The following is a 26,860-nucleotide window of genomic DNA, read 5'->3' on the forward strand; positions in this document are numbered from 1 at the left end:
AGATTTTGATGTATGTGCTTGTACATTGTGCATAGATACATGTACTTTGTTCATTGTGGTGGTGGTGGTGGGTGGTGGTGGGTTGGTGGTGAGGTGGTGGTGGTAGTAGGTGGAGAAGAAGAACATAAGTATAAGGTTTTATATATCTTTTTTATTTTTTGTTTTCTTGATTTTTTTATTTATAAATAAACTTTTAAATAAAAGGGTAGAGTAAAATGACTGATATACCCTCATGTGCATTATATATGATCAGACTTAATTGATAATTCTAACTGAGTTAGTGCTAAAGGACCTAGAGTGTAATGGGTTTTACAAATAAAGGATTGTGACTGTAATTATTGAAGTTAAAGGGCATCCATTGCAATCTGATACAAACGTAAAGGACGAAAAGTGTAATTTACCCTATTTTTTTTTTCAAGTTCCGCTACAATTGCGTAGCTAATTGCTACACATTTCCAACGCAACACTTGAGATTTTTGTTTGTGTTGCAAATTTGTTTGTAAAATTAGGGGTTTTTTTCGCAAAAAATGTGTAACAAATGTGTCTAAATTTGCAACACATTTTTTTCCGTTAGAAATTTTTGTAGGAAAATGACCATTTTCTAGTAGTGAATATAACCAAAATGTGACTATGATCAAATTGTATCTTCAACGTTGAATATAGCCGACCCTTCCTTTTTTTACCTTCGTAGAGATTTTATTGCCAAAAGTTTATGAAATTATTTTATTTTTAGCATGACATATTAGATTTTAAGACTCTACCTCACTCTCTAATTTTCCCGAACACTAACTTAAGATCCACCAATGTGTGCAATTACAAAATTACAAAGGACAAATGATTCCTTAATTAATTTTTCTTTAAGCGGCTAAGCAGATATTGATTGTATGTGTGTAGTGGCCTGTTTATGAAATATTGCTTGATTCTTTTCTTGAATATAAAATTATTTAGCGTTATTATAGAATGAGAATAAAGCAAAATGAAAATAATGTTTTGCAAAAAATTAAGAATTTGCATATCTCACATAGGAATGATAAAGACATTCATAATCAACAACCCGCTGCAATGCGTTTGTTGCGTTAGCTCATTTTAACACATTATCGAACGTATATAACATCACATTAGACTTGACAAGACAATGGAAAAGATTAGCCTTTAAATAAAGGAATAATGGATTTTAATAATTCTAACTATTAGTTGTTGGTTGATAACGGTTTCAACTTCAAAAATAATCGGTGGTTGTCCTATCTTTTCATATATTGTAAACCAATAGGCTTTTACTAAACTGAAAAGGATAAGGGAACAAAAAGAAATTAAGGTTTTGTTAGTAAAAGTACATTAGTTTACAACACGTGAAAAGTTGGGACCACAACTTATTTTTTTTGAAGTTGGGTTTTTTACTGACCAACGGCTAATAGTTTCAATTATTAAAATCCATTAATCCTTAAATAAAAGCACTCCGGACGTTTTGAGCTGTTGATATCTTAAGAATATTTAATTGAGGTAGTTAACCTCTTTCAACGACATTAGAAAAAAAACATGAAAATTAAGGATTTGAACAAATTAAGGAGAAAAGTTGAGCGTTACTTTAAAGTATGAACTCAAGACTTTTTAGCAGGCTAGCTATTGATGTATGTTGAAAATATTACTTTAAAGTGTGAACTCAAGACTTTTTAGCAGGCTAGCTATTGATGTATGTTGAAAATATATTACTTTAAAGTGTGAACTCAAGACTTTTTAGCAGGCTAGCTATTGATGTATGTTGAAAATATATTACTTTAAAGTGTGAACTTAAGACTTTTTAGCAGGCTAGCTATTGATGTATGTTGAAAATATATTACTTTAAAGTGTGAACTCAAGACTTTTTAGCTGGTTATTGATGTATGTTAAACATATTACCGTAGTCGAAATAATAATCCACAAAAAGAAGAGAGGGAGAGGTTGCCTAAGTCCTATATATACAACACCTAAGCAGACGCATTATTCACTTCCTTCACATTCATAAATATTCATTTTTATCCCTAAGGCTCTACTCTCGTTGACTTCATAAACACAAATCGATCATCATGTCTTCTTTTGAAAAAAAGTTTGATCACCTGAAAATGTCTCTGAGAGACATACAATCCGCTACCAAACATTTTGCTGATGAAAATATAGTCGGACAAGATGGATTTGGAAACCAGTACAAGGGGCAACTACTCTTAAGCTCCGGCCAATTGATTGATATTCTTGCACGGCGGTTAGATCGTCGGTATGGGCAAGGAACCAAAGAGTTTCAGACGGAGATAATGATGCTGGCTAGTCTGAAGCATCCAAATCTGGTCTCTATTGTTGGGTTTTGTGATGAGAAGATCATCATAAACAAGTATGAGGCCAAGGGAAGCCTTGCCCAATACCTAAGTGACCCAGTTACATGGACTCAAAGATTGCAGATCTGTATTGGTATTGGACGTGCCCTCAGTTACATTCACTATGACAAAAAAACGCAGTTTTAGCGTTATACATCGTAATGTTAAAAGTTCTTGTTAGAAAAATAAACCGAGATTTACAGGATCATCAGCCTATCATCACCTCCTTTTTTTATAATATTGTGTTTCTTTTTAAACTTATTTGATTTCCTTGTACTCTAAAGGAGCCGTTGCTTTTAGTCTGTATATTTAGGGTGGCTCCCAAGTTGTAAGATTATCACAGAAATAAAGAACCACATTCATTCAATAGAAATAAACTCATTCTTGGTTTCTTTCCGGCTGATTAACGTTTAACATGGTATTAGAGCGGGAATAAATCCTCGCTTTCATCATTTACCCGAAAAAAAAACGGATTACTGCCATGCCGGATTCCGACGGTAATAATATTTCTTTACAGATTGCCAACCTTTTGAAGGAAGGTTTGAATCAAACCAACACATCCACAAAACATAGCGTTTCCGACAGCCTCCGTATCAATATCCAACTCAATAGCCAGAACTTCGGGCTATGGTCTCATATGATACGGGCGGCTATTGGTGGGAAGTCAAAAAACCTTCTTTACCATCTCGATTCGAAACCACCTGAAAGCACGGATGCTCGATACGACAGTTGGGAACAAGACGATTTGATTGTATTCTCGTGGCTGATTCAAAACATCGAACCAGCAATCGCGAGTAACCTTACAGAATTTCCCACATCTAAAACCTTGTGGGAAGCTCTGCAAACCACATACAGCAGTGGGAAAGACAAGCTACAGATTTTCGACCTTCACGTCAAAGCAAACAGCTTAAAGCAAAAAGAAGTGCCGGTCGAAGATCTCTGGATTAACTTACAAGGGATCTGGGGGGAGATTGACAGAAGAGAGCCAAACCCGATGACCTGCACTACCGATATAAACACGTACAATAGGCTGCGATCTGAACAGAAACTATTCCAGTTTCTAAATGCCCTTGATCATCGATTTGACACCGTGAAACGTGAGATTCTCCGGGGTGAACCTCTTCCAACCGCGGAACCCGCATATGCTACCATCCGGAAGGAAACGACCCACCAAATAATCCTTGGAGCCGGGACCTCCGAAACTCAGATCCATGGAATCGCATCTGGGTTAGCCACCACCAATCTGCAACAAACTGATGGTCTAGGGCTAATCTCCAAAGGGAACTGCCGATCGGAAAAAACCACCGGAAACAAAAATGATCCAAAGGCAAAATTAAAGTGTGATCATTGTGGAAAACCTCGCCATACTAAAGATCAGTGTTTCCATCTGGTAGGCTATCCGGATTGGTGGGAGATTGGACCCAAGAGAAACAATAAGGACGAAGGGAAACGCGACACCTCCACTACCGGCCAAGGCAGTAACGCCGGCGGCCGTGAAGGATTTGGGGGAGTTGTGTCCGGCGACAACAAGGAAAATACGAGCGACGGCCATGGCAGTCAGAAAAACCCTCTCTCTCATGAAGATGACAAAGACCGTAACATAGGTACTGGGGTTGAGAGAGGCTTCTCAAAACCCCCTTCTACTTTGTTTAACTATAAATTTTTCCCTGAAAGTATCCATCACCTTCTAGTAAATACTAAAAAAGATATAGGGACTAAACTTGTAAAGATGGATATTAGTAGGGGACCCAAGTCTGATAAGTGTAAACAGGGAATTGGAATTGGAAAGGCTTAGAATGGTTTTTCTATTGGGAACATCAATAATAATAAGTGATATAAATCTAGAAACCATAAGTTTTTTAAGCTGAAAATAAGGGTAAAAATAAACATCTTGCTTTTAGACGTTTTTTTAATAAAACCAGTTCCCTTAAAATCACTAAACACATAGGGTATGCAAATATGGCTAATCGGAACACCGTTAACACTGGCCCCTTGATTTTCGACTGTGGGGCCACTGACACCATGACATACGACCCGAATAATATTAAAACCCAAAAAAAACCAACAAAAACCCATATTAAAACGGCCAGTGGTGAAATTGTCAAAGTTGACGGGGGAGGGACTATAGAGATTGGGCCCGACTTAAAACTTACCAACTGTCTCTATATTCCCTCGCTATCACATAAACTTTTGTCAATAAGCCATGTCACAAAAGAACTGAATTGCATTGTGTTAATGCATTCCACGTTTTGTATATTACAGGAGATCAGGACGGGGAGGATTATTGGGCGTGGCACTGAGCGTCAAGGCCTGTATTATGTGGATGAGGTGTCCCATGATGGAGTGGCAATGTTGGCTCTTGGAAGTGTGGATCGCGAAGTATGGCTATGGCATCGAGGTCTAGGACATCCCTCAGACGGCTATTTAAGATTATTATTTCCAAATTTTTTTCCTTTACATCAAACTTTAAATTGTGAAACTTGCATTTTAGCTAAGAGTCATAGACAATCTTTTAAACCAAACAATACTAGGGTTAAAATGTCGTTTTCATTAACTCATTCTGACGTTTGGGGGCCTGCCAAAATTCGTGGGGGCCAAAACATCCGCTATTATGTCACCTTTATTGATGATTGCACTCGAATGACCTGGACCTATTTTCTAAAAACCAAATCGGAAGTTGTGGATCAGTTCACAATATTCCACACCATGGCCGAAACCCAGTTAAAAACCCAAATTCAAACTTTACGATCTGATAATGGTGGGGAATTTGTGAATGACCGCATGAGAAGTTTTTGCAATTCTAAAGGGATAATCCACCAGACCACATGTGCCCACACCCCAGAACAAAATGGGGTGGCTGAACGGAAAAATTGTATCCTCCTCGAGGTCACCCGAGCCCTCCTAATCGAGTCTAACATACCTACCTCGTTTTGGCCTAAGGCTTTGGCTACCGCCACGTATCTTCTTAATCGTCTCCCAACCAAAGCCCTCAACCTCAAAACCCCAATCGACACACTCGCTGCTCTTACCAACACCGACCCACCTCTCACCTTAGAACCTCGGATCTTTGGGTCCACGGTCTTCGTTCACATTCCCAAGCATAAACGAAGCAAGCTTGGTCCTTGTGCAGAGAAGTGTGTCTTCCATGGCTATGGTCACAACCAGAAAGGATACCGGTGCTACAACCCTCTTCGCCGTCATATGCACACTACTATACATTGTAAGTTTCTCGAGAGCAGCCTGTTCTATGAATCCCAACTTCACGGTCATGGGGAGACTCGCTCTACAAATGACACATTAAGTTGGTTAGAATGGCCTACTCCTACTCCCGCTCCCACTACTCCTACTCCCATGACTTATGACTGTGACACCCCCGCTACCACATCCTCGCCAAGCCAAAGTGAAGAAATCCATTATGAAGAAATCCACATTGCCTCACAAAGTGAAGAAATCCACGCCAACAACAGTGCCCTGTCCAACAATCACTCCAAGACTACTCTCACTACCCAACAAGAAAATTCGGATATAATTGAGGGGGAACCACCAAACCTGTCACACCCCAACCGATGGCGGAATCATCGTGGCATGGCACTGAGCGAAACAGATTGTCCAGAAGTTTCCACAACAACTATTTACAATATTCAGTTGAATGATACGTCCCATACCGTATCCCGAATAAACAAATAAAAGAAGACGGAGAAAGTACAAACAAAAACCAATACCAACGCCTGGTAGGCAAACTCATCTACCTTTCACACACAAGACCTGACATCGCGTATGCCGTAAGTGTTGTCAGCCAGTTCATGCATCAACCTCAAAAAGGACATATGGAAGCTGTGATGAGAATTATCAGATACCTCAAAGGAACAACAGATCAAGGCATCACATTCAAAGAAAACAAGCAATTGGAAATCAAAGGGTTCACTAATGCAGATTGGGGAGGAGCTAAAGATAACCGCAGATCAACGGCAGGATACTTCACTATGGTCGGAGGCAATTTAGTTACTTGGAGAAGCAAGAAACAGAAGGTCGTGGCATTATCTAGTGCCGAGGCAGAATTCAGAGGCATCGTTCGGGGCATTACGGAAGTGCTATGGCTCAAAAAACTTCTCACAGAATTCGGTTTCCCTCCTACCATTGCCACTGAGATCATGTGTGATAATAAAGCCGCTATTCAAATTTCTGAAAACCCTGTTCAACATGACCGCACAAAACACATCGAAATCGACCGTAATTTCATCAAAGAAAAGATAGACACAGGCATCATCAAACTACCATTTATCCGATCAAAGCTGCAACTAGCTGATGTATTAACCAAAGCCGTCCCATGGAGCCATCTAACTACTTGCCTCAGCAAGTTGGGTTTTGGAAATCCCACAACTCAACCTGAGGGGGAGTGTTAGAAAAATAAACCGAGATTTACAGGATCAGCCTATCATCACCTCCTTTTTTTTTTAATATTGTGTTTCTTTTTAAACTTATTTGGTTTCCTTGTATTCTAAAGGAGTCGTTGCCTTTAGTCTATATATTTAGGGTGGCACCCAAGTTGTAAGATTATCACAGAAATAAAGAATCACATTCATTCAGTAGAAATAAACTCATTCTTGGTTTTTTTCCGGCTGATTACCGTTTAACAGTTCTAAGATCGTATTAGGTGACAAGTGGGAAGCAAAACTATCTGGTTTTGAGCTATCCACGGTGCAACCGGCAACTCAAAGACATGGTCTTGTCCTTGATGCTTTATGTGGATCGTATGGGTATCCGGACCCAGCATATTTAAGGTCTGGAGGTGTGAGCCACAAGTCGGACGTCTACTCATTTGGTATGGTTCTATTTGAAGTCCTGACTGGGAGGAGGGTATATGACTAAGACAACGGAGATTGGACGTTCTTAAGTAAATTGGTCAAATCCCATTATGAAAAAGGAACACTCAATGATATCATCCATCCGGGTCTACTCAACCAAATGGACTCGCAAGCATTAAATGTATTCTCAGAAGTAGCCTATTGCTGCTTGAACGATCAACGAGCACAACGCCCAAGTATAGAGAGGGTTATCTTTGCACTTGAGCAAGCATTAAAACATCAACTCTCACGTGTAAACTCAGTAAGGCCATTTTTATTTCAATTTTTTCAACTATACATATTTTAGTATTTATTAATCCATTTCTTGACATTTGGTTTTGAAGGAACGCCAGGTTGAAGGCATATCAACCAACTACTGGAAGGTAACTAATTTCTTTCATTTCGATTATTATTAAAAATATAAGGCTTCATATCTTTATTTTGAACAAATGAGATAGGAAATGGGAAATGTAGTGAAATATTGTGCAATTGACAAACGCAAGAATTATGCTTTTTCCCAAATAATGTAACATGGCACATGTATTGGTACCCAGTTTTATTGATTTTGGTATTCGGCACTTTCGGTATTGGTACTCGTACGGGTACTGGTACTGAATTTTAGATAGACCTTTAAAAGTTTTTTTTTATTTCGTATTATAGTATTTATAATACTCGTATTGATTTTACCTATATGGTACCCATATCGTATTGGTACTCGTAACAACTTTACCTATTTGATACTCGTACTATATTAGTACTCATGTCAATTTTACCTATTTTGTAACCGTACAAGTGCTCAAAAAATAAATAAAAACAAAATGGTACCAAAGCGGGTACCGTACCAGTATATTTGGTACGGTATTTGGTACTCAGTTTTGTTCAAATTAGATATAGGTATTTTTGGTACCGGTACGGGTACGGGTACGATATGAGTATGGGTATGAGTATGGGTATGGGTCTGTACCAGTCACATCCCTACTCCCCAAAACTGGGGTAATTTTCGCACCCGGGGCCAGCCTCCCCCGCGTCCTTGTAGCTAGATTGATTGTTTGCTTCTTGCTTTTAACCCTGAAAGCCAAAGAAAAAGAAACGCGTCTCTGTGCCCTAAATAATAACAATGACATAATCAAGAAAATGTCATGTGATCACGAAAACTAGTTTGCAATAAATAGGTGAAATAGGATTGCCGCAGGAGAATAATTTTGTAATCTTAAAAGGGTATTTGTGTCATTATGTGTAATTTATTGAATGAAGGGGTGTATCACATGTAATTTAGGTACTATACATATAATGTGTAAAGTTGAAATACAATTTTTTTTTAACATACAAAAAACCAAACTAAGAAGTTAAAAGAGATTTTTTTTTTGAAAAATTTCACCCCTACTATTTCAGAATGAGGTTTAACTACAAAATGTAAAAAAAAAAAAGAAAATCGTGATTTTACATTAGTATAATAATTATTATAGGGTACTTATAATTGTAGGTCCACTTGGAGGATCAAGATTAAACCTACTTCCTTGTCTGTTAACACACTAACGAGTGCGGAATCCACGAGAGTATGCAAACCAAAGCAAAATGGAACAAACACAAAGTAACCAAAGATTCACAATTTTGATTAAGTGAAGAGAATTAGTAACTCTCTTAACTCTCCTCTGTGTCTCACAGGCTGTTTAAATAGTCAAACCACAACAGCACTTCCACGAACTGTGCACTGGGCCACGAACTGTTAACAAGCACTACGAACCCTTCATTGAAAAACAATTCTCATGAACAGTCAAGGGTTCGTCATTCGTGATGAACCCTTTATTTATTTGTTGGGACTCTTCGTGGGCTCCATATAACTAACCCTTCATAGCGAACCATACATTGCAAATGCGACTGTTCGTGAATATGCCATCCAATGAACAATAATATCATTCTTCGTGAACATCATGCAAAAAGGATTTCAAAATATTAAAGGTGACATCATCATGACATCATGGTGATTTCATCTTGTGGCTCTTCGTGCTTCGTGTGTCGAACTCTGGGGCGTACGACGAAGGAATGTCGTGACATCAGGCTTGAACCGAACTGAACCGAGTCAAACCGAACCAAGCCGCATCCACAAAGTGCATCAACAATAATTACTCTATAAAATTACATAATTACTCTACGGATGTAAAATGATGTTTTTTTTTGGATTCTAGACTAAAATAGGAGCTTAATAAGTCAGAAAAAAAATTTATCTCCTTCATTTCTTACATTAAGAGTAATTTGTATGTTAAGACCCATTTGTACAATAACTTAACCCTACGCATAATTAGACATGGTTGTAAAACAAGGTCTCTAAAGCCGAGTACTCCCCGAGTAGTCGCTACAAGGAAGGCTGACGATGCGACTATCTTCAACTACGACTAATTACTCGGAATTGATCAAATGCGGTCAACATCGGCCAAATTCGGATCTAGTATGTCAACTCGAGCCGAGTTTGACTTAAAAAAATAAAACATAAGTTCTATGTCTATCATATTAAAGAATGAATATTAATTTCACGTATTTTGTTATAATTATTAGTAAATTTATGCTATTTGACATATATTTAATTTTCGAAACTAATTTCTTTATAATTTAGCATGTCCGAGTACTCCCCGTGTACTCTCCGTCTAGGCCGAGTACTCTCAACTTCCCGGTTGACCGACTAGGGAGCGTCTAACGACTTTTGCAACCATGTAATTAGATAAGGGGATATATTTAATTCTCCCTACATAAAATATCACACTTCAAATAGTGTAATCTTTTACAGAATTTATAAGAATTTTATACATTCAAAATATTTGAATTTTATTAATCCATAAAATCCTTTTAATAATGCAAGAAAGTCATTTTCTTGTAATCCCGTTAAGAAGTTATCATAAGTCTATCATTTTTGGTAATCTCATTAAGAAGTCATCGTAAAATCTATTTGGTTAAATTATTATTTTCTTGTATATAGTGTGTGGAATGGGTGGTCATTACACTCCATCACTCATCATACTACTACATCCAATCATCAATTCACACCTTATTTCATCACATTCCACTCATCACATTTGCAATGGTCATCACATTCCAAAATAAATATCACACCTAATCACAACTTAACGCCTCAACTTCAAAGTCAAACCCACACACATACAATCACCAACGTGATGTGTATCACACTAAACCATCCATCATGTGTGATATACCCATTTGTGGCGATGTATCACGGTATCACACCACACTATCAAAGACCATCCCGCCCACGCTTAGATAAAAAGAATAAATAATTACACATAAGTTAGTGTTTTAAGGCATTAGGTGTTTTGGGCTAATAATGGGATGATCGTGGGCCAGCCAACCTCCCGGCTCTCGGAAATGATGCCTTTCCATATCTCTGTTGGGCTCGTTTCAAGTTTCATCACATTGTCCTTTGATATTCCATCTTAATCATGACATCCCATAAATACAAGTAAAAATGTGTTAATCTCACTGCAATTTTTGAAGAATCAATCATACTTGGTTCAATTGTTTTACAAAGCAACTTAATTTTCAGAATGTTATGGAAAGTGTATTTATCTCTAGATAGCAATTTAAAGTACTAGCACCATTGTTTCTTTTTAATTAACTCACAACCTCCTTAATTACAGTAGTATTTATGAGGTCAAACACTCTAAGTTTCCCTTGACACATAATGTTGCAGGGAAAAGATTTGGAACACTTGAAGATTGGATTTGATGCTATAAAGTTAGCTACCGAAAATTTTTCTGAAAAATATCGCATTGGGTCAGGCGGGTATGGTGATGTGTACAAAGCAAAACTTGAACATATTGATTTCTCTGTAGTGAAAGACAATAAGGAATCAGAATTGCCTAGGAGACGTAGCACTGTAGCTATAAAAAGGATATTTAACAGAGAAGGAGAACATGGGTTCATTGCAGAAGTTGAAACACTTAGTAGTTGTATGCATCCAAATATAGTGTCTCTTCTTGGATTCTGTCATGAACCTCCTCATATGATCCTTGTCTATGAGCATGTTTCTAATGGAAGCCTTGATGATTATTTGGGAAGAGAAGGAAAGATGACTAATTTTACTTGGGTGCAACGAATAAAGATATGCATTGATATTGCACGTGGATTGAATTACATCCACACCACCACGGACTACAAACAAAAGATAATTCATCGCGACATAAAAAGTGCCAATATTCTGTTGGATGAGAACTGGAGGGCGAAGATTGCTGACTTTGGACTCTCCAAATTTCATCCGCATGATCATATGGCGAGCACTCTCAATGCAAGCATCGTTGCAGGCACACAAGTTTACTTGGATCCAGAATATGAGAGGACGGGCAAGTTGAAAAAGGAATCTGATGTTTACTCTTTTGGGGTAGTATTATTTGAGATGTTGTCTGGGAGATTGGCATATGATCTGGTGTACACAAATGAAAATGAAAAGGGCCTTGCACCCATAATGAGAGAACTCTTTGATAAGGGAAAAATAAAGGAAATAGTAGATCCCAATTTGAAGGAAGAAAGTAATTTTACACTAAGAAAAGGACTCAATCAAGATTCTGTGAATACATTCTCAATAATTGGGTACAAATGTTTGACTGAAAAACAAGCCGATCGTCCAACAATGAAAGTTGTCATTGAGGAATTTGAGAAAGCATTAAACTTTGAGGTAAGTCAAAGCCGTCATAACGGAAACTCTTTTTCCCTTTTCGTATTCTCAATCTTATAACTAATGCTGCATTTTTTCGTTATTATTAAAAAAGAAATGTGCGACTTGTCGGAAAGAAGAAAATAAATAGTATAGAGGGCTAATATGTAACTTGGTGTTCTATATAAGCACCATTTCTTTGTAACCCTGAATAATGAACAGAATACAATTCTCAATACAATTCAAACCCTAATTGTTGTGTTTGTTCTCCACTAGACAACATGGTATCAGAGCAGTGTTGATTATTGAACACTTTGCTCATCATCAATCCAAAATCGAACCAGAAAAAACCCAAAACTAAAATCAAACACCAAAAAAATCCAATACTCTTCTTGTTTTTTTTTTGAAGTTCAAACTGACGCAAGAACCCTAACAAGTATAATCAGCCGCCGCCACCGTCCAGTCGATCATCATCATCATTGCTACCATATCAGCCGTTTTTTTTGTCTGATTTGACCCTTTTGCTACCGAAATTCCTTTTTTGCAACCCTTTTATAATAAATCCTCTCCTTGATTATCGTGTTCCCAAAGATTCCTCAAGGTTGGCTATAAAAGACTAAAAAGTCCCTCCTTCACGTGATGTTGGCTACTATTTAAAAGTTCAATCCCTCACATGAATAATGGTGGCCCACCATGATTATGTTTGTTTTATTTTTTCAACATCGAAGTGATACTCACAAAGCGGATCTGTCTTTCAAAAACTGGCGGATTTACTAGAGTGGTTAAGTTAGCGAATTTGTGGTTTGCGGGCATTTTTAAATCTTGAACGCGAGTTCAAGTTACCAGTGTATTTAATAAATTCACCGGTAAAGTACCTTCGCTACCTAGCGACGATATTCCGATCTAAAATCTTGAACGCGAGTTCAAGTTACCGGTGTATTTAATAAATACGCCGGTAAGCGAGCGCTATTATCTGGCGTCGTTGTTCTGACGAATTTAAGTTACTCATTTTGTTAACGGCGAATTTGACAAGTCTTGAACGCGAGTATACGGGAACTCAGCGAAGTTTTAAAAAAAATGGAAAGCAATCATGGGAAAAATAGTGCTTAGATATTTGATTCTGGTGCTACTGACACCATGACGTTTGAACCACTGGACATACGCTCAATGAGCCAACCTCAAAAAACTAAAATACATACAGCAAACAGCGGAATGATGCAAGTGAAAGGAGGAGGAGTAATTGAAATTTCACCAACTATGAAATTGTCAAATTACCTCTATGTTCCGTCCTTATCACACAAATTACTGTCAATCAGTCATATTACTAAAGAGTTAAATTGCACGGTACTAATGCACCCTACTTCCTGTCTCCTACAGGATATCAGGACGGGTGTGATTATCGGACGTGGTACTGAGCGCCAAGGATTGTACTATGTGGATGAAGTGGCTCACCAGGGTACTGTGATGTTGGCTCATGGAACTGATAACCGGGAAGCATGGCTATGGCATCGACGTTTGGGACATCCATCCCATGGTTATTCGCACCTTTTGTTTCCGAAACTCTTCCTTTCAAATGGGAAAATGGATTGTGAAACCTGTCTTCGCGCCAAAAGCCATCGACACCCGTTCAAACCTAGCAATACGAACGTTGCTTCACCTTTCTCATTAATCCATTCCGATGTGTGGGGTCCTGCTCCTGTAATAGGGGGGCAGGGTCTTCGGTACTTTATATTATTCGTGGATGATTGCACTCGCATGACATGGGTATATTTTTTAAAAAATAAAGCCGAAGTTTACGAAAAATTCGTCATGTTTTATGCTATGATCCAAACTCAATTTCAAACTCAAATCCAAATCCTTCGATCCGACAATGGGGGGGAATTTGTCAATACATCTATGAAACAATTCTTTACAACCAAAGGATTAATTCATCAAACCTCTTGTGCCCATACCCCAGAACAAAATGGTGTTTCCGAACGGAAAAACCGTATTATCCTTGAAATGACTCGAGCCCTTTTGATAGAATCTCAAGTCCCTAAATCTTTCTGGCCGGAAGCAGTTGCAACCTCCGTATATCTGCTAAATCGGCTTCCCACAAAAGCTCTTAAATTCAAGACTCCCCTAGATTGTCTGTCTAAATCTGCCAATATTCCCCATCCTCTTACTCTTGAACCTCGAATCTTTGGGTGTACCGCTTTTGTCCATATACCCAAAACCAACCGGAACAAACTTGGCCCATGTGCTGAGAAATGTGTATTTGTCGGCTATGGGATCGATCAAATCGGTTACCGATGTTATAATCCAACAACTCGTCAAATGTTCACCACAATGAATGTTGATTTTCTTGAAACAAAATACTTTTATAACACCCAACTCAGTGGTCAGGGGGAGAATGACAGTATAGACACTCTGAGCTGGTTAACCCAAATTCCCTCATCTGAAGAAGTCACAACAGAAAACTATCACAGTACGGCGAGTCCTTCAAACACAGACACACAATCCACGGAGCACAGTACCACTGAAGAAAGTCCATCCAACGTGATGCCTGAGGTAAGAAATACTGAGAATCCTGAATGTTCTACGTCTTATAACTATGAGACAACAGGGGAACATATAGAACCGACAACTACAAAACATGTTGATCCAGTTGTTGAACAGGTTGAACCAGTTGTTGATCCAGTTGTTGAACAGGTTGAACCAGTTGTTGAACATGTTGAATCAGGTGCAACGGAGACTATCGGAAGATATTCACTTCCACCCAGATCCAATAGAGGAGTTCCTCCAAAGCGGTACTCCCCAGAGAGGGAAACCAGAAATTCAAGATATCCTGTAGCTAATATGGTCAACGGGAACTTATCTAACAGTGCAAAAGCATTTGTTGCTTCCCTATACACTGAACAGATATCCAATTCCGTAAAGGAAGCTCAAGGTAAGAAGAACTGGGAAGAAGCAATGGAAGTGGAGATGCGTGCTCTTATGAAAAACAATACATGGGAAAAGTGCATTCTTCCTAAAGGAAAGAAAACAGTTGGATGCCGGTGGGTGTATTCGATTAAATATAAACCAGATGGTTCCATTGGAAGATATAAAGCCCGGCTTGTAGCCAAAGGGTACACTCAGACGTATGGGATCGATTACTCTGAGACATTTTCTCCGGTTGCAAAAATGGATACCATCAGAGTCCTCTTTTCCGTTGCAGCTAATAAGGATTGGCCCCTTCATCAATTTGATGTTACAAATGCATTTCTTCATGGAGACCTAACTGAAGAAGTGTACATGGAAGCACCTCCAGGTCTTTCAGGGGGTTTTAAAGATGGGGAAGTGTGTAGGTTGAAGAAATCTCTATACGGGCTAAAATAGTCTCCTCGGGCATGGTTTGGAAAGTTCACCTTGGCCATGAAAGAATACGGGTACCGCCAAAGTAACGCTGATCATACCTTATTCCTCAAAAGGAGGAACGGCCTCGTAACCTGCTTGATCATATATGTGGACGACATGATTATCACCGGAGATGATGTAGAAGAAATAGCACAACTGAAAAGGAATTTGTTTTCAAAGTTTGAAATGAAAGACCTTGGGAATCTCAAGTATTTCCTTGGAATTGAAGTTCTCAGATCTAAACGGGGGATTTTCATCTGCCAAAAGAAGTATGTTCTTGACCTCCTGGCAGAAACTGGGTTGATTGATTGTAAACCAGCTGATACGCCAATGGTGGTGAACCACAATCTTCACATGGAACTCGATGGAAAGCTCGCAGACAGAGAAAGATACCAAAGGCTAGTGGGCAAGCTAATTTATCTTTCCCATACTCGCCCTGATATAGCTTACGCTGTTGGAGTGGTAAGTCAGTTTATGCACCAACCACAAGTTGCCCACATGGAAGCTGCTCGGAGAATTCTAAGGTATCTCAAGGGAACTGCAGGCCATGGTGTGCTGTTCAAAACAAATGGGCATTTAAATGTTGAGCTCTACACTGACGCAGACTGGGCAGGAGATAAGGGAAACCGAAGGTCTACATCAGGGTACTTCTCCTTGGTTGGCGGAAACCTAGTTACCTGGAGAAGTAAGAAACAGAAGGTGGTTGCTCTGTCAAGTGCAGAAGCAGAGTTCAGAGGTATAGCTCGAGGGTTAAGCGAAGTTCTTTGGATCAGGAAGCTGCTAGAAGACATTGGTTTTTCACAAAAGGCTCCTAGTAAAGTTATGTGTGACAATACCGCTGCAATACAAATCTCAGAAAACCCAGTTCAACATGATCGAACAAAACATGTGGAGGTAGATCGACATTTCATCAAAGAAAAGTTGGAAGGAGGAATCATAGAGCTCCCGTATGTAGCATCAAAAGATCAGCTTGCAGATATTCTCACAAAAGCAGTCAACGGAAACACGTTTAATAGCTGTTTGAGCAAGTTGAGCATTGGTAACCCCACTACTCAACTTGAGGGGGAGTGTCGGAAAGAAGAAAATAAATAGTATAGGGGGCTAATATGTAACTTGGTGTTCTATATAAGCACCATTTCTTTGTAACCCTGAATAATGAACAGAATACAATTCTCAATACAATTCAAACCCTAATTGCTGTGTTTGTTCTCCACTAGACAACACGACTTTTATTGATTTTTTAACAAGTAACTCACACACTCTAGTTCTACTTTTAGTTCTATACCTCTCATGGGAAAGGACATGTATTTAATACACCTTGGTACCCCTAGACTACAAGCAGTATTGGAAGAATCGTTAGGTGCTAGTCGGCCAGTGGGGTATGATACGGACTAGCGATTAATCGGATTGGGATGTGTATATGTATTCTTCAGTTTTATATACATATGCACACATTTTTATGTGTAATTTTTTTAGTAAGAAAAGTTTTAACCCCTCATCGGCTCATTTTTTTAAGTAGACAAGATTAGTCACCAAAATTTACAAGGTTTGACCGAAAACCGCCGATTTTTGGCCAGTTAGGACTGTTAAGGGCGTCTATCAATTAATTGGCCGATTATAGGAAAATTATTTAGTGAACATCCTACTAGTGATTAATCGGCAGCTAATAGAATAATAGTTGGGATTTATACAACTATTACAAGCCCTTAAATAATGTCATCTTGCAACATAAATTGCTTTTTTGAATTTATAATTTACTAATATTATGATTATTAATATCTACAACAACTAGAAACTTCTATATATTACCAATTTGTCTTCTATATTTACCGTCTATTGTTTACCAATGCATATATTTTTGTTTGTTTTTCAAGTGTGAAACCAAAAATACAAATTTAGTAATTTTAGATAAGACTTCGATATACTTTTGAACAATCCTCAATTGATTCTCATGATTAACAGGAAACTCACAAGGATAGCCTTCGAATATCATTTGAAGACATAAGATTGGCCACACAAAACTTCAATACTAAAATTGGACGGGGAAGACATGGGAATGTTTATCAAGGAGAAGTTTTAGGTGTGAATGGACCTACCCCCATTGCTGTAAAGCAGTATGAAGAGAACGATGATTATGATGAGGACGGAGAAAGAGAATTTCTGACAGAACTTGAAATTCTTTTTGAATATAAGCACGAGAACATTATTGGCCTTATAGGCTATTGTAACGAAGATAATAAGAAATTCTTAGTTTTTGAGCAGGCCCCTTACGGAGGTTTGAATTTCCACGTAGACAATGATAGTCTTACGTGGACAGAACGGCTTAAGATTGGCATTGATGTTGCAATTGGGTTGGATTTCCTTCATGGAGGTGATTCTCCGGTGATACATAGGGGTATAAACTCCAACAACATTCTACTTAACGATGATTGGAAAGCAAAAATAACAGATTTTGGGGTTTCCTTAATAGCATCAATAAATGACGAGATTGACTTTGTGGTCGATCATGCTTACGGAACACCTGGCTACTTTGACCCAAAATACAGGAATGATGGTTTCTTAACGAGGGAATCCGATATATATTCACTTGGTGTGGTGTTATGTGAGATGATGTGCGGAAGAACGGCCTATTCACACATCAATAAGGATAATCTAGCTGATTTGGTTAAACGTCACTATGAGGAAGGAAAAGTTGATGAGTTGGTGTTTAAGGGTATAAAGGATCAAATCGTGCCAAAATCAATGGTTGCTTTCCTAAAGATAGCATATGAGTGTTTATATGATGAGAGAGAGAAGCGGCCTAAGGCAAGTGAGGTGGTATTACAACTAAAGAAAGCATTGGAATTCCAAGTAAGTTTTCATTTACATACGTATGTTTCCTCATTGGTGAATCAAGAAAATGATGCACAGACTAAGAAGTGAATATCATTAGTTTATTTATTGTTTTTTTTAAAGCACATTTTGTTTTATTTTTAATAATGAATTTATTTAAATTGTATAGGAGGATATTGAAATATGGGAGGCCAAACTGCCTAAGGACTACAAAGAGATAATCCACATGTCAAAAAACCCTAAGATCTACTCAAACCTAAGCAACAAAGATCTATGCGAAAAGTTCTCCAAAGGAATCCTCCTTCAAAATGGCAAAACGGTAACCAACTCATACTCACAGTGGCGGATCCAGGATTTTTTTCTTATGGGTTCACTTTTTTTCGATGGTCAGATTTTCACAACCAAACATTAAGATATTTGGGTCCTGTCGGGAAAAAAAGTATCATGCTTTTATCTCTATCAGCTATCTTATTTGGTTTGTCCAAAGTAATATTGACAGTGCGCTACTCACCTCTTAGTTTGTCTATAGCCTATGTGTAGTCCTCTTAAACATGAGGCAAGTGAAATTTAGGTGTTTTGGTTAGTCATAGATACTTAAGGCATAACGGCAATATGGGAATTTTGTAACTAAATTCCGAAGAGTAAAGTACAATACAAATTTAATGAGGATCAAGTCTTATAAGACATAGCTTGCTTTGGTTGCTCAAATCTACAACATATCAAACGGTAATATAAAAAACTTAACACCCAATTTGAAGTTATGCACTAATGCTACCATACAAATTTTTAGAAAAGTTCAGCTATATTCCCAGACTAACTTTAACTTCAATCAAATGACAAAATGATTTGAACATTTTCCACTAATTTTTTATTTTCTCTTGCCATTTGAGAAAGCTACATGAACTTGTTTCTATATTTGCTGCTGAATAGCAGAAATTAACTACACTTTTTCAAGATTGTCCAAACACACATCAAAGGGTTTCATTATCTGGGCAAAAATTTAAGATTATCAACAAAAATAATGTATCTTTCGTTTCAATAATTATTCCATGGCCCTAAAATTTAAGTTTTAAAAGAACTAAACTCACAAATTCATATTCACATTCACATACAAAATTCAACAGAAAGCCAATGAAAGAAATCGAATATTTACCTCAAAAGGGCATAGTTTAAAGCATACTATAAGACAACAAACTGAAAATTAACATGATTAACCACAACAAACCTGGGAGATTGAGAGAGATTAGGAGTGGTGGAACCGGCATCCGGGATTGGAAAGGTGACCGGAGGTGGTGGTAAGACGATGAGTGGCGGCTGTTGGCTGGAGGGTCAGGGGGCTGAAGAGGGTGGAGGCTATCTGCTGATCTGATGAAGCCGCTCTTTGTTTTTTAGGTTTAATCCCTTAGTATGTATGGGTTTTATAATTAAAGAGCAAAACCTAAAAAAAAGACTGATGGGAGAAATGAATTCACAGAGGAAAAAAACAAAAAAGATTGAGATGGAAGAGTCGAACTTGAGACGGCAAGGTTTACAAAGCCGTGTTTAACCAGCTTACCACTGGATGCTTTTGGTTATGGGTTCATCCAAAATTTATTTATGGGTTCCTACTGTATTTTTTATATAGATTTTCACTAAAAATTACAAACCGACTGGGTTCCTGGGAACCCGTTCTTTTAATGTAAATCCGCCCCTGCATACTCATGCCCCACTTATATCATTTTTTTCACTTCTTTTTAACAAGGATGATCATTTAGTGAAGCGATCCGTGATGAATGATTAACTAAGATTGCATTTCATTTCTTTTGTTTTGTTTTGTGTTGTGTTGTGTTGTGTAACAGTGCTTGTCAGTAAAAGTAAATGGTAACGGAGAAAGAAGTGAAACAGTGTCAGCGACATTGTTTTCATATGAAAACAACAAATTACATAATAAGCGGATATCTATTTCAAATTCAAGGTACGCATACCTTTCTCTCTATTAGATCAGATGGTGTGGAGGCATGAGGCAACGCTCCAGACACCTCATCTGGGTGGCTTCCCCAACACCACCCCGCCTCAGTCAAGCGGGGCGCTATTCATGGCCTTAGCCATGGCGGGCGTGAGAGGAAGAGAAGGAGGAGGCCCACTTGTATCATCCTCAGATTTGTTTTTTTAATCTTTTTTTATATAGTTAAAAGAGACTTTAAAGGGAGCATTATCACACACCGTGTTAGTTAACGGTAAAACTAATCGCTTATGTGACGCATACGTAGTGTTGATGTGATGTGATAAGAGGATTTATGCCTTTATCTCACACCATCCAGCCTTACTAGCACACGTTACTAAGCTAAAACTAATTAATTACTCTATTAACTTAAAATACCAGTTGGGAAAAGGCTATAGGACCTGGCAAACTTTTATTCGAAAATAAAAAAATAAATAATGAAATAATACAAAAGAAAAACGGGAAAGAAAGTCAAGTCCGGGACACGCCCCAAAACATAACTAGTATAGAAATAACTAACAAACTACATCAAAGACCAAACAAGTTGGCTTTATTTATTTATTTATTTTTTTGTGTGATGCAGCTGTCGCATTTAATTTAATATTTAAAAAAAAATATCAAAACAATAACAAGCAAAAGAGTTTATGAATATAAATAAATGTTTAGTTATTATTTGTTAAATAAAAAACGTAATATTAATATTATCTAAACATTTATAAAAATAAAATAAAAGAATAATAAAAACAGTCAGAAGGAATATGGCAAGAGAATAGCTGGTGCCAAAAATTTCAACCAAGTCTTGCATGTGCAGATTTCAAAGAGTGGTGAAGATGATGGACATTTCAGACCTAAAGATTCAAATCAAGATAAAAACTCAGTTTTTATCTCCAAATGTGATTTATGGGGCTCACCTTGTCTTCAAATTTTGTGACCCAAGAAAATTTTCAAGTAATCTAAAATACGTCAACCTCAAGTACAAACTGGGGGGTGAAATCCTACATGCATATTTTGCAACATGCGGAGATGACATGTGGATGATGATAGAATTGTGCAGATTCATACCTCACAAGAAAGATATTGATTTCGAGGTTCTACTTGAGAGCTTGTCAAGATACTATTGTGGAACTGGTGAAATCTATGTTGAAGGCATTCATTTTCAACCGATCAATAACACAACTTTGGAAGTACAATTTCTTTCTTCTTTTTGGGTTATTGGATTTTAATAATCCTAAGTTTCACCGGTTGGTCGAGAATAATCCCAACTTTAAAAATTCCCTCCAATAATCCCAACTTGTAAAAGTTTGGCTGACATTGATCCTTTTCTAACATAGGTGCACTTAAATCAATTAAGGAGTCTCTAGGTGTACTTGAAGCTATTGAGGAGACCAAATTCTTATATGTTTGAAAAAGATGCCAAACTTTTACTAGTTGGGATTATTGGAGGGAAATTTTAAAGTTGGGATTATTATCGGCCAACTGATGAAACTTAGGATTATTAAAATTATATGTAATTAATTCTCTGTGATTATAAAGATGTGAGCAAGTTTATAGCATGATTTTATCTTTTTTTACACAGCCTGAACTATATGAGAAGCTAGAAGGAGTACAAGAAGTCCTGAAATCAAACTTGGATTATGGGCAACAAGTACCGGTTGATTATGACGAAATAAACCGACTAGACGATGATGAAAAGGTATGATTTTGAAAAAGTTATTTATGGATCTATGTTGTCAAAGGCATAAGGCGCAGGCGAGGCCTATGCGCCTCGCCTGGATCCTAGGCGTAAAGCGCAAAAAAAACAAGGGTTTTTTTAAGATAGACGCCTATAGAGGAAAAAAATTAAAAAATATATATTATGCTTTGAAAATTAACACAATTCCACATATAAAATAAAGAAACTATTATAAAAGCCATTTAATTTTGGTGTTTGAATTTTAAAAAAGAGCTAACTGCCATTTTCGTCCCTATGGTTTGGTCACTTTGGCCATTTCAGTCCATTTTTCAAAAATGCGCCATTTTCCTCCCCGACGTTCTGGACAGGTGCCATTTCAGTCCAAAAATCATAACCCAGTTAAGTCAGTTTGTAAATAAGGACTGATTGTGTAAATTTGTAACATAAAGGACCATTTAAGTAAAATGTATAAATATTAATATACTTATAAAATATATATAATATATATATATATAATGTATACACACAGACGAGAGAGGGAGAAAGTCGGAGAGAGAGAGACGTTGATGGTGGTGGTTCCGGCGGCGGCGACGGTGGTTCCGGCGGCGGCGGTGGTGATGCCGTTTTTTCCGGCGATAACCATGTTTGCATGCTTATTCTCCTCGACTGAACCAAGTTCCCCACGCGTTTTATTTGTCCGATACCCGTGCCTGACACCCATCCATTCGATTTTTATTTTATAAAACTTAGAAGTGGTTTATCCACTGATAATTGTCGATTCGATCCAATTAAGTTGTGTTATAAGTCTCCTGGTACACCCACGAACATCACACACCATACAAAACTCACAAATACATCCGAAATCGCTCCTGTTCACGTCTGCAAATAAGTCGCCGGAAAACGTTGCCGGACTTAGCCGATTTCTCCCTTCCGACCGATACCGGTCACGTTTTATTCGATATTTTAGTATGTTCTTGCCTATTCTATGTTCCTGTAAACTTAATTGCAATATAATCCAGTATAGATATGGTAATCGGGCTGTTTGACTTCTGTTGACCAACATTTGGGGAAGATGATGAACAGTACATCATCTTGGTCTTCATCACCACTGCCGCCACCTGCAACTCACCGGAAAAACGGAACCCCCACCGTTGCCGGTTCTCTCCCCCGCCTCCTTCTCTCTCTCTCTCTCTCTCGTCGTTATCTCTCTCTCTCTCCGACTCTCTCCCTCTCTCGTCTGTGTGTATACATTATATATATATATATATATATATATATATATATATATATATAAAATATGTTATCATCACCACCGTCGCCGCCGCCGGAACCACCACCATCAACGTCTCTCTCTCTCTCCGACTTTCTCCCTCTCTCGTCTGTGTGTATACATTATATATATATATATTATATTTTATAATTATATTAATATTTATACATTTTACTTAAATGGTCCTTTATGTTACAAATTTACACAATCAGTCCTTATTTACAAACCGACTTAACTGGGTTATGATTTTTGGACTGAAATGGCACCTTTCCAGAACGTCGGGGAGGAAAATGGCGCATTTTTGAAAAATGGACTGAAATGGCCAAAGTGACCAAACCACAGGGACGAAAATGGCAGTTAACTCTTTAAAAAAAGATGAGTATGGTCTGGTGGCTGATTAGATTAAAAAGGACAAGGAGACACAACTTTATCCAATGGTTAAAAGGTTGACTTTTTAAGTGAGTTGAAACAATGAGTTACAGCTATGAAAAAGCTTTAAAAATAGCATAAAAAAAGAAAGGGGCGCCTGACAGAATTAAGCCCACGTTTTTCTCTCGCTGCGCCTGGTTCCGGGCGCTCGCCTGAGCACAGTTTTTATAAAAAAAGCCCAGATTTGCGCCTAATCTACCACCAGGCGCTATAGCCTCGCCTCGCCTCGTTGCGCCTGCGCGCCCTAGGCGCTGCCCGGCGCGCTTTTGACAACATAGATATGGATAGAACACACTGAAATGGCTGGCTCTTGTTGATGTACTTGTTAACTCTTTTAATGAACAGTTACTCTCGGTAAGCAAAGCGAACGAAAAGAACTGTCACATGCTTCCAGCAAAGATGGTTTTATACGAGTCTTCAGATGTCAAGTGTTTCAATTGGAAATCTCTTGCTGAGCCTGAATCCAGGTTTGAATTTTGAGCCAACTTTTGTACTTTCTTATTCTCGCACATGCAAATTGTTCAAAATAACCTTGCGGCCAGTATGGATGGGATGACTAATTTTGAGATTGTTGTGATTCAGCCGCAAGTCAGGCGCTAAATCTACCACCATATTTTTTGTTGCAAATAGTCAGTTGTGTAGTCGTGGCATCATCCTTTTTTACATAACACTGTACTAAATCATATACAATTGAATTTATCACAAATGCAGATTTCTAGAGGTGGCTGAGCTTATATCACACCAAGTATTTCAAATCAGATGCAAGATCGAAATCCAAAACTTGTCGCCAGATACAGATTATACATGTCATCTTGTATTCAAGCTATCACAAAAATGCCATGGTTTGCATTGTCCGGTGAGGGTACGGGATGTACTTAATAGGAAAAAGAAAGAGTTCATGTTTCTTTATTTTAGATCTCCAAGATTAATAAACTTACACGGTAACGAAAAGGTTCCTAAGCGTAGAGAAGACGGATTGATGGAAGTTATTATGTGGGAATTCAACTCAGGTAACAATGATCATGTTCCCATGAGTTTGAAATTGAGATGCTATGAAGGAACCATGTCTGGTCTTATTGTATATGGCGTTGAATTTCGACCCATATGATGTTTTACAAAATAAAAAGAACTTTAATCATGTTATTATGTACCTAATATTCATCTGTTAGCTTAATTTGTAAGTTACATTTCTCTACCTTGTTTCTTCGCTACTTTCATGGTTTTAATGTTTGCTACTGTTTGATATATATTGGGTTTATTTATCTAGTGGAGAAGTAACAAACAGGGATAACAGAGAGCAGATAAGTTAGGTTCAAGTGTAATTTATGGGCTACCCAAGTTTAATTTCTGAGAGATGTCTTGTAGATATTTTTGTTGGATGAAAAGCAAATTAACCCAAAACCTAAACTCGATTTTTCTTTTTTTATTCAAAACAAAAACCCAATAGCAAATAAACAACAGAATATTTGCAGTGCAATGCAATCCAATTAAGACAGTAAAGTATATCTTAAACTTCGACTAGTTGTTTGAATCAACAACACTTCACCAACAGATGAAGATCAAAGAAGAGGCCAATCCCCCAGCGGGCTTTCGGTAACTACTCTGTTTTGTGTGCGCAGTCCAAAATTCAAATCAAGATAAGCAAATCTGAGTCCAAAACCGATTTAATTTTTTGGTTAAACCCAATATCTGGCCCAAAATCAATTGCCCTTTTAGGCCATGTGGGTTGTCAAGCAAAGACCTTTTTAAATCGAAGATTGGCCCAATCATACTAAATTATCAAATCCTAAATTGTTAATTGTTGACAGGGCCAGCTCTTGAGCCGGCCAACCCATACCGGGCCCCGAGGCCCAAATTTTCAAAGGGCCAAAAAGTATTTATAAGTTTTTTATATGTTTATTAAATTATATATTTAATATATTCATCCGTTTATGAACCGGGAAGTTTGCTAAAATGAAGCATGACTCGTCTCCAAAACATTTCTTTCTTTGCTCGTTGGAATATTTCTTGTTTTTAGAGGTGTGCAAGTACGCCTTGTCCAAGGCGACCTCCTCCTCGCTCTTCCAATGTCTCCGAACGGATGAGGGGACAACTTCTTGAACGTCTTCGTCTTCTTTTTCTTCTTCTTCTTCTTGAACGTCATCTCATCTTCATCGTCATCAAGATTTTGTTGTGGTTCGCGATAAGCACGTGCAAAATGATTAGGGTTGAAATTGGTGGAAACGATTGGGGTTGAAACGGTGGAATAAACGGTTGGTTTTGATACGGTTGTGATTGTAAGGGTGGATATTGTTGGGTTTGAAAGGGTGGAAATTGTTGGGTTTGAAAATATGGGACTTGGTCGGTTCGTCTTGCAACCTAAAGCGCGCTGGCTCGCTAAGATTCGCTCAAATCTTGGGTCGTACGGGATTTTTCTTCGAACCCGAACCTCTTTTCTTCGAACCCGAACCTCTCTTGCTTGAACCTTCCGTATTTGTATTGAATTTTTTGAATTTGGAAGAATGTTTGGACTTTGAAGGGGTATGGTCCCAAAAACCTGCGCAGACCAATCAGGTCGCGCTGGAGACCATACTCCTACTACATCAATCTGACAAACCAACAGACCCCGCGCCGACTAAATAGGTAAAACCTAGGTCGCGCGTGAGGCTCAAGCAAGGTTAAAGCTCAGATCTTACACTTAGCATCCTGGGTGAAAACCCTTAATTGCTGGACCTTGCGCCGGCTATATGGATGTACTCTAGAGGCCGCGCGAGGGCAGGAGCGCAGGTTCATCCTGGATAACACGAAAGGTACGAGTGGCAGAGATATGGGCCAATCAGCGTCAACAGGCTGCATCCTATCGTGCTCCACGATCAACAATCGTGCAGGAGACAAGAAGGTACACAAGGACGCCTACGTGGCACCAATCAGAGGGCGGCGACACCTGCCCCGTGATCTCCACTCACCTGCAGATGTCAGGGAGACAAGAAGGACGACAACCAGGACACGTGGCTCCACTCAAGGTGCGCCAGCTCCATAAACCTTCTAGAAACACTAACGGTCGTGACAAAGGGGACAAGAAGGATATTCCTTATTGCCGACTCCAGGCACAAGGCCCATCAGCCCATCTCCTTCTACACTACTCCGGCTATAAATAGGGACCTTCATGTACAGGTTAATTCTATTCCCCTTTTTTTTGCTCTTTCACTATTAAACACTCACTTATTCCCTCAAAGCATATACTTATTCTCACGCAGGTGAGTGGTTAAGAGGGAAACCTCCATATTCCTCTCTTAACGAGCGTAACGGGGTGTTTAGTGTTTTGCAGGGAGATCAAGACGCCAGCTCAGGAAGGATTAAGAAGATTAACCTTTATGGTCGAAACATAAACCAAACTAATAACCTAAAATTAGTTCCGTGCTGCGCCCACCGATTTTTATAATCACTTACATCTTCTATTTCTGAGCTTT

The 26,860-nt window shown here is 38.3% G+C and overlaps 4 protein-coding genes across 4 annotated transcripts; all 4 read left to right on the forward strand.

The window, feature by feature from the left end:
* Positions 1–1,963: 1,963 nt before the first annotated feature.
* Positions 1,964–4,840, forward strand: LOC110891101. The gene is made up of 2 exons (XM_022138760.2): positions 1,964–3,949; positions 4,608–4,840. The coding sequence occupies exons 1-2, from the start codon at positions 2,827–2,829 to the stop codon at positions 4,643–4,645; spliced, it is 1,161 nt and encodes a 386-aa protein (XP_021994452.1). The 5' UTR covers positions 1,964–2,826; the 3' UTR covers positions 4,646–4,840.
* Positions 2,100–2,492, forward strand: LOC110888792 (probable serine/threonine-protein kinase PBL21). Its single transcript, XM_022136299.1, has one exon. It carries the CDS (start codon positions 2,100–2,102, stop codon positions 2,490–2,492), a length of 393 nt encoding a protein of 130 aa, XP_021991991.1.
* A 2,250-nt stretch (positions 4,841–7,090) lies between the features above and the next one.
* LOC118484185 (probable serine/threonine-protein kinase PBL28) lies at positions 7,091–17,779 on the forward strand. Its single transcript, XM_035980170.1, has 5 exons — positions 7,091–7,451; positions 7,534–7,572; positions 10,890–11,870; positions 17,190–17,684; positions 17,774–17,779. The coding sequence occupies exons 1-5, from the start codon at positions 7,311–7,313 to the stop codon at positions 17,777–17,779; spliced, it is 1,662 nt and encodes a 553-aa protein (XP_035836063.1). The 5' UTR covers positions 7,091–7,310.
* A 2,918-nt stretch (positions 17,780–20,697) lies between these two features.
* LOC118484152 (F-box protein At2g02240-like) lies at positions 20,698–24,673 on the forward strand. Its single transcript, XM_035980099.1, has 4 exons — positions 20,698–21,224; positions 21,617–21,733; positions 23,757–23,878; positions 24,123–24,673. The coding sequence occupies exons 1-4, from the start codon at positions 20,844–20,846 to the stop codon at positions 24,517–24,519; spliced, it is 1,017 nt and encodes a 338-aa protein (XP_035835992.1). The 5' UTR covers positions 20,698–20,843; the 3' UTR covers positions 24,520–24,673.
* Positions 24,674–26,860: the final 2,187 nt, after the last annotated feature.

Source organism: Helianthus annuus, chromosome 11, assembly GCF_002127325.2.
Source record: "Helianthus annuus cultivar XRQ/B chromosome 11, HanXRQr2.0-SUNRISE, whole genome shotgun sequence".
NCBI lineage: Eukaryota > Viridiplantae > Streptophyta > Magnoliopsida > Asterales > Asteraceae > Helianthus > Helianthus annuus.

Coding starts and splice junctions, on each gene's coding strand:
- LOC110888792 (XM_022136299.1), top strand. CDS start 2,100: ATGTCTCTGAGAGACATACAATCCGCTACCAAACATTTTGCTGATGAA.
- LOC118484185 (XM_035980170.1), top strand. CDS start 7,311: ATGGACTCGCAAGCATTAAATGTATTCTCAGAAGTAGCCTATTGCTGC. Junction 7,452..7,533: donor AACTCTCACGTGTAAACTCA/GTAAGGCCATTT, acceptor TTGGTTTTGAAG/GAACGCCAGGTTGAAGGCAT. Junction 7,573..10,889: donor TATCAACCAACTACTGGAAG/GTAACTAATTTC, acceptor ATAATGTTGCAG/GGAAAAGATTTGGAACACTT.
- LOC118484152 (XM_035980099.1), top strand. CDS start 20,844: ATGTGCAGATTTCAAAGAGTGGTGAAGATGATGGACATTTCAGACCTA. Junction 21,734..23,756: donor GACTAGACGATGATGAAAAG/GTATGATTTTGA, acceptor TTTAATGAACAG/TTACTCTCGGTAAGCAAAGC. Junction 23,879..24,122: donor CTTGCTGAGCCTGAATCCAG/GTTTGAATTTTG, acceptor TCACAAATGCAG/ATTTCTAGAGGTGGCTGAGC.
- LOC110891101 (XM_022138760.2), top strand. CDS start 2,827: ATGCCGGATTCCGACGGTAATAATATTTCTTTACAGATTGCCAACCTT. Junction 3,950..4,607: donor TGACAAAGACCGTAACATAG/GTACTGGGGTTG, acceptor TGTATATTACAG/GAGATCAGGACGGGGAGGAT.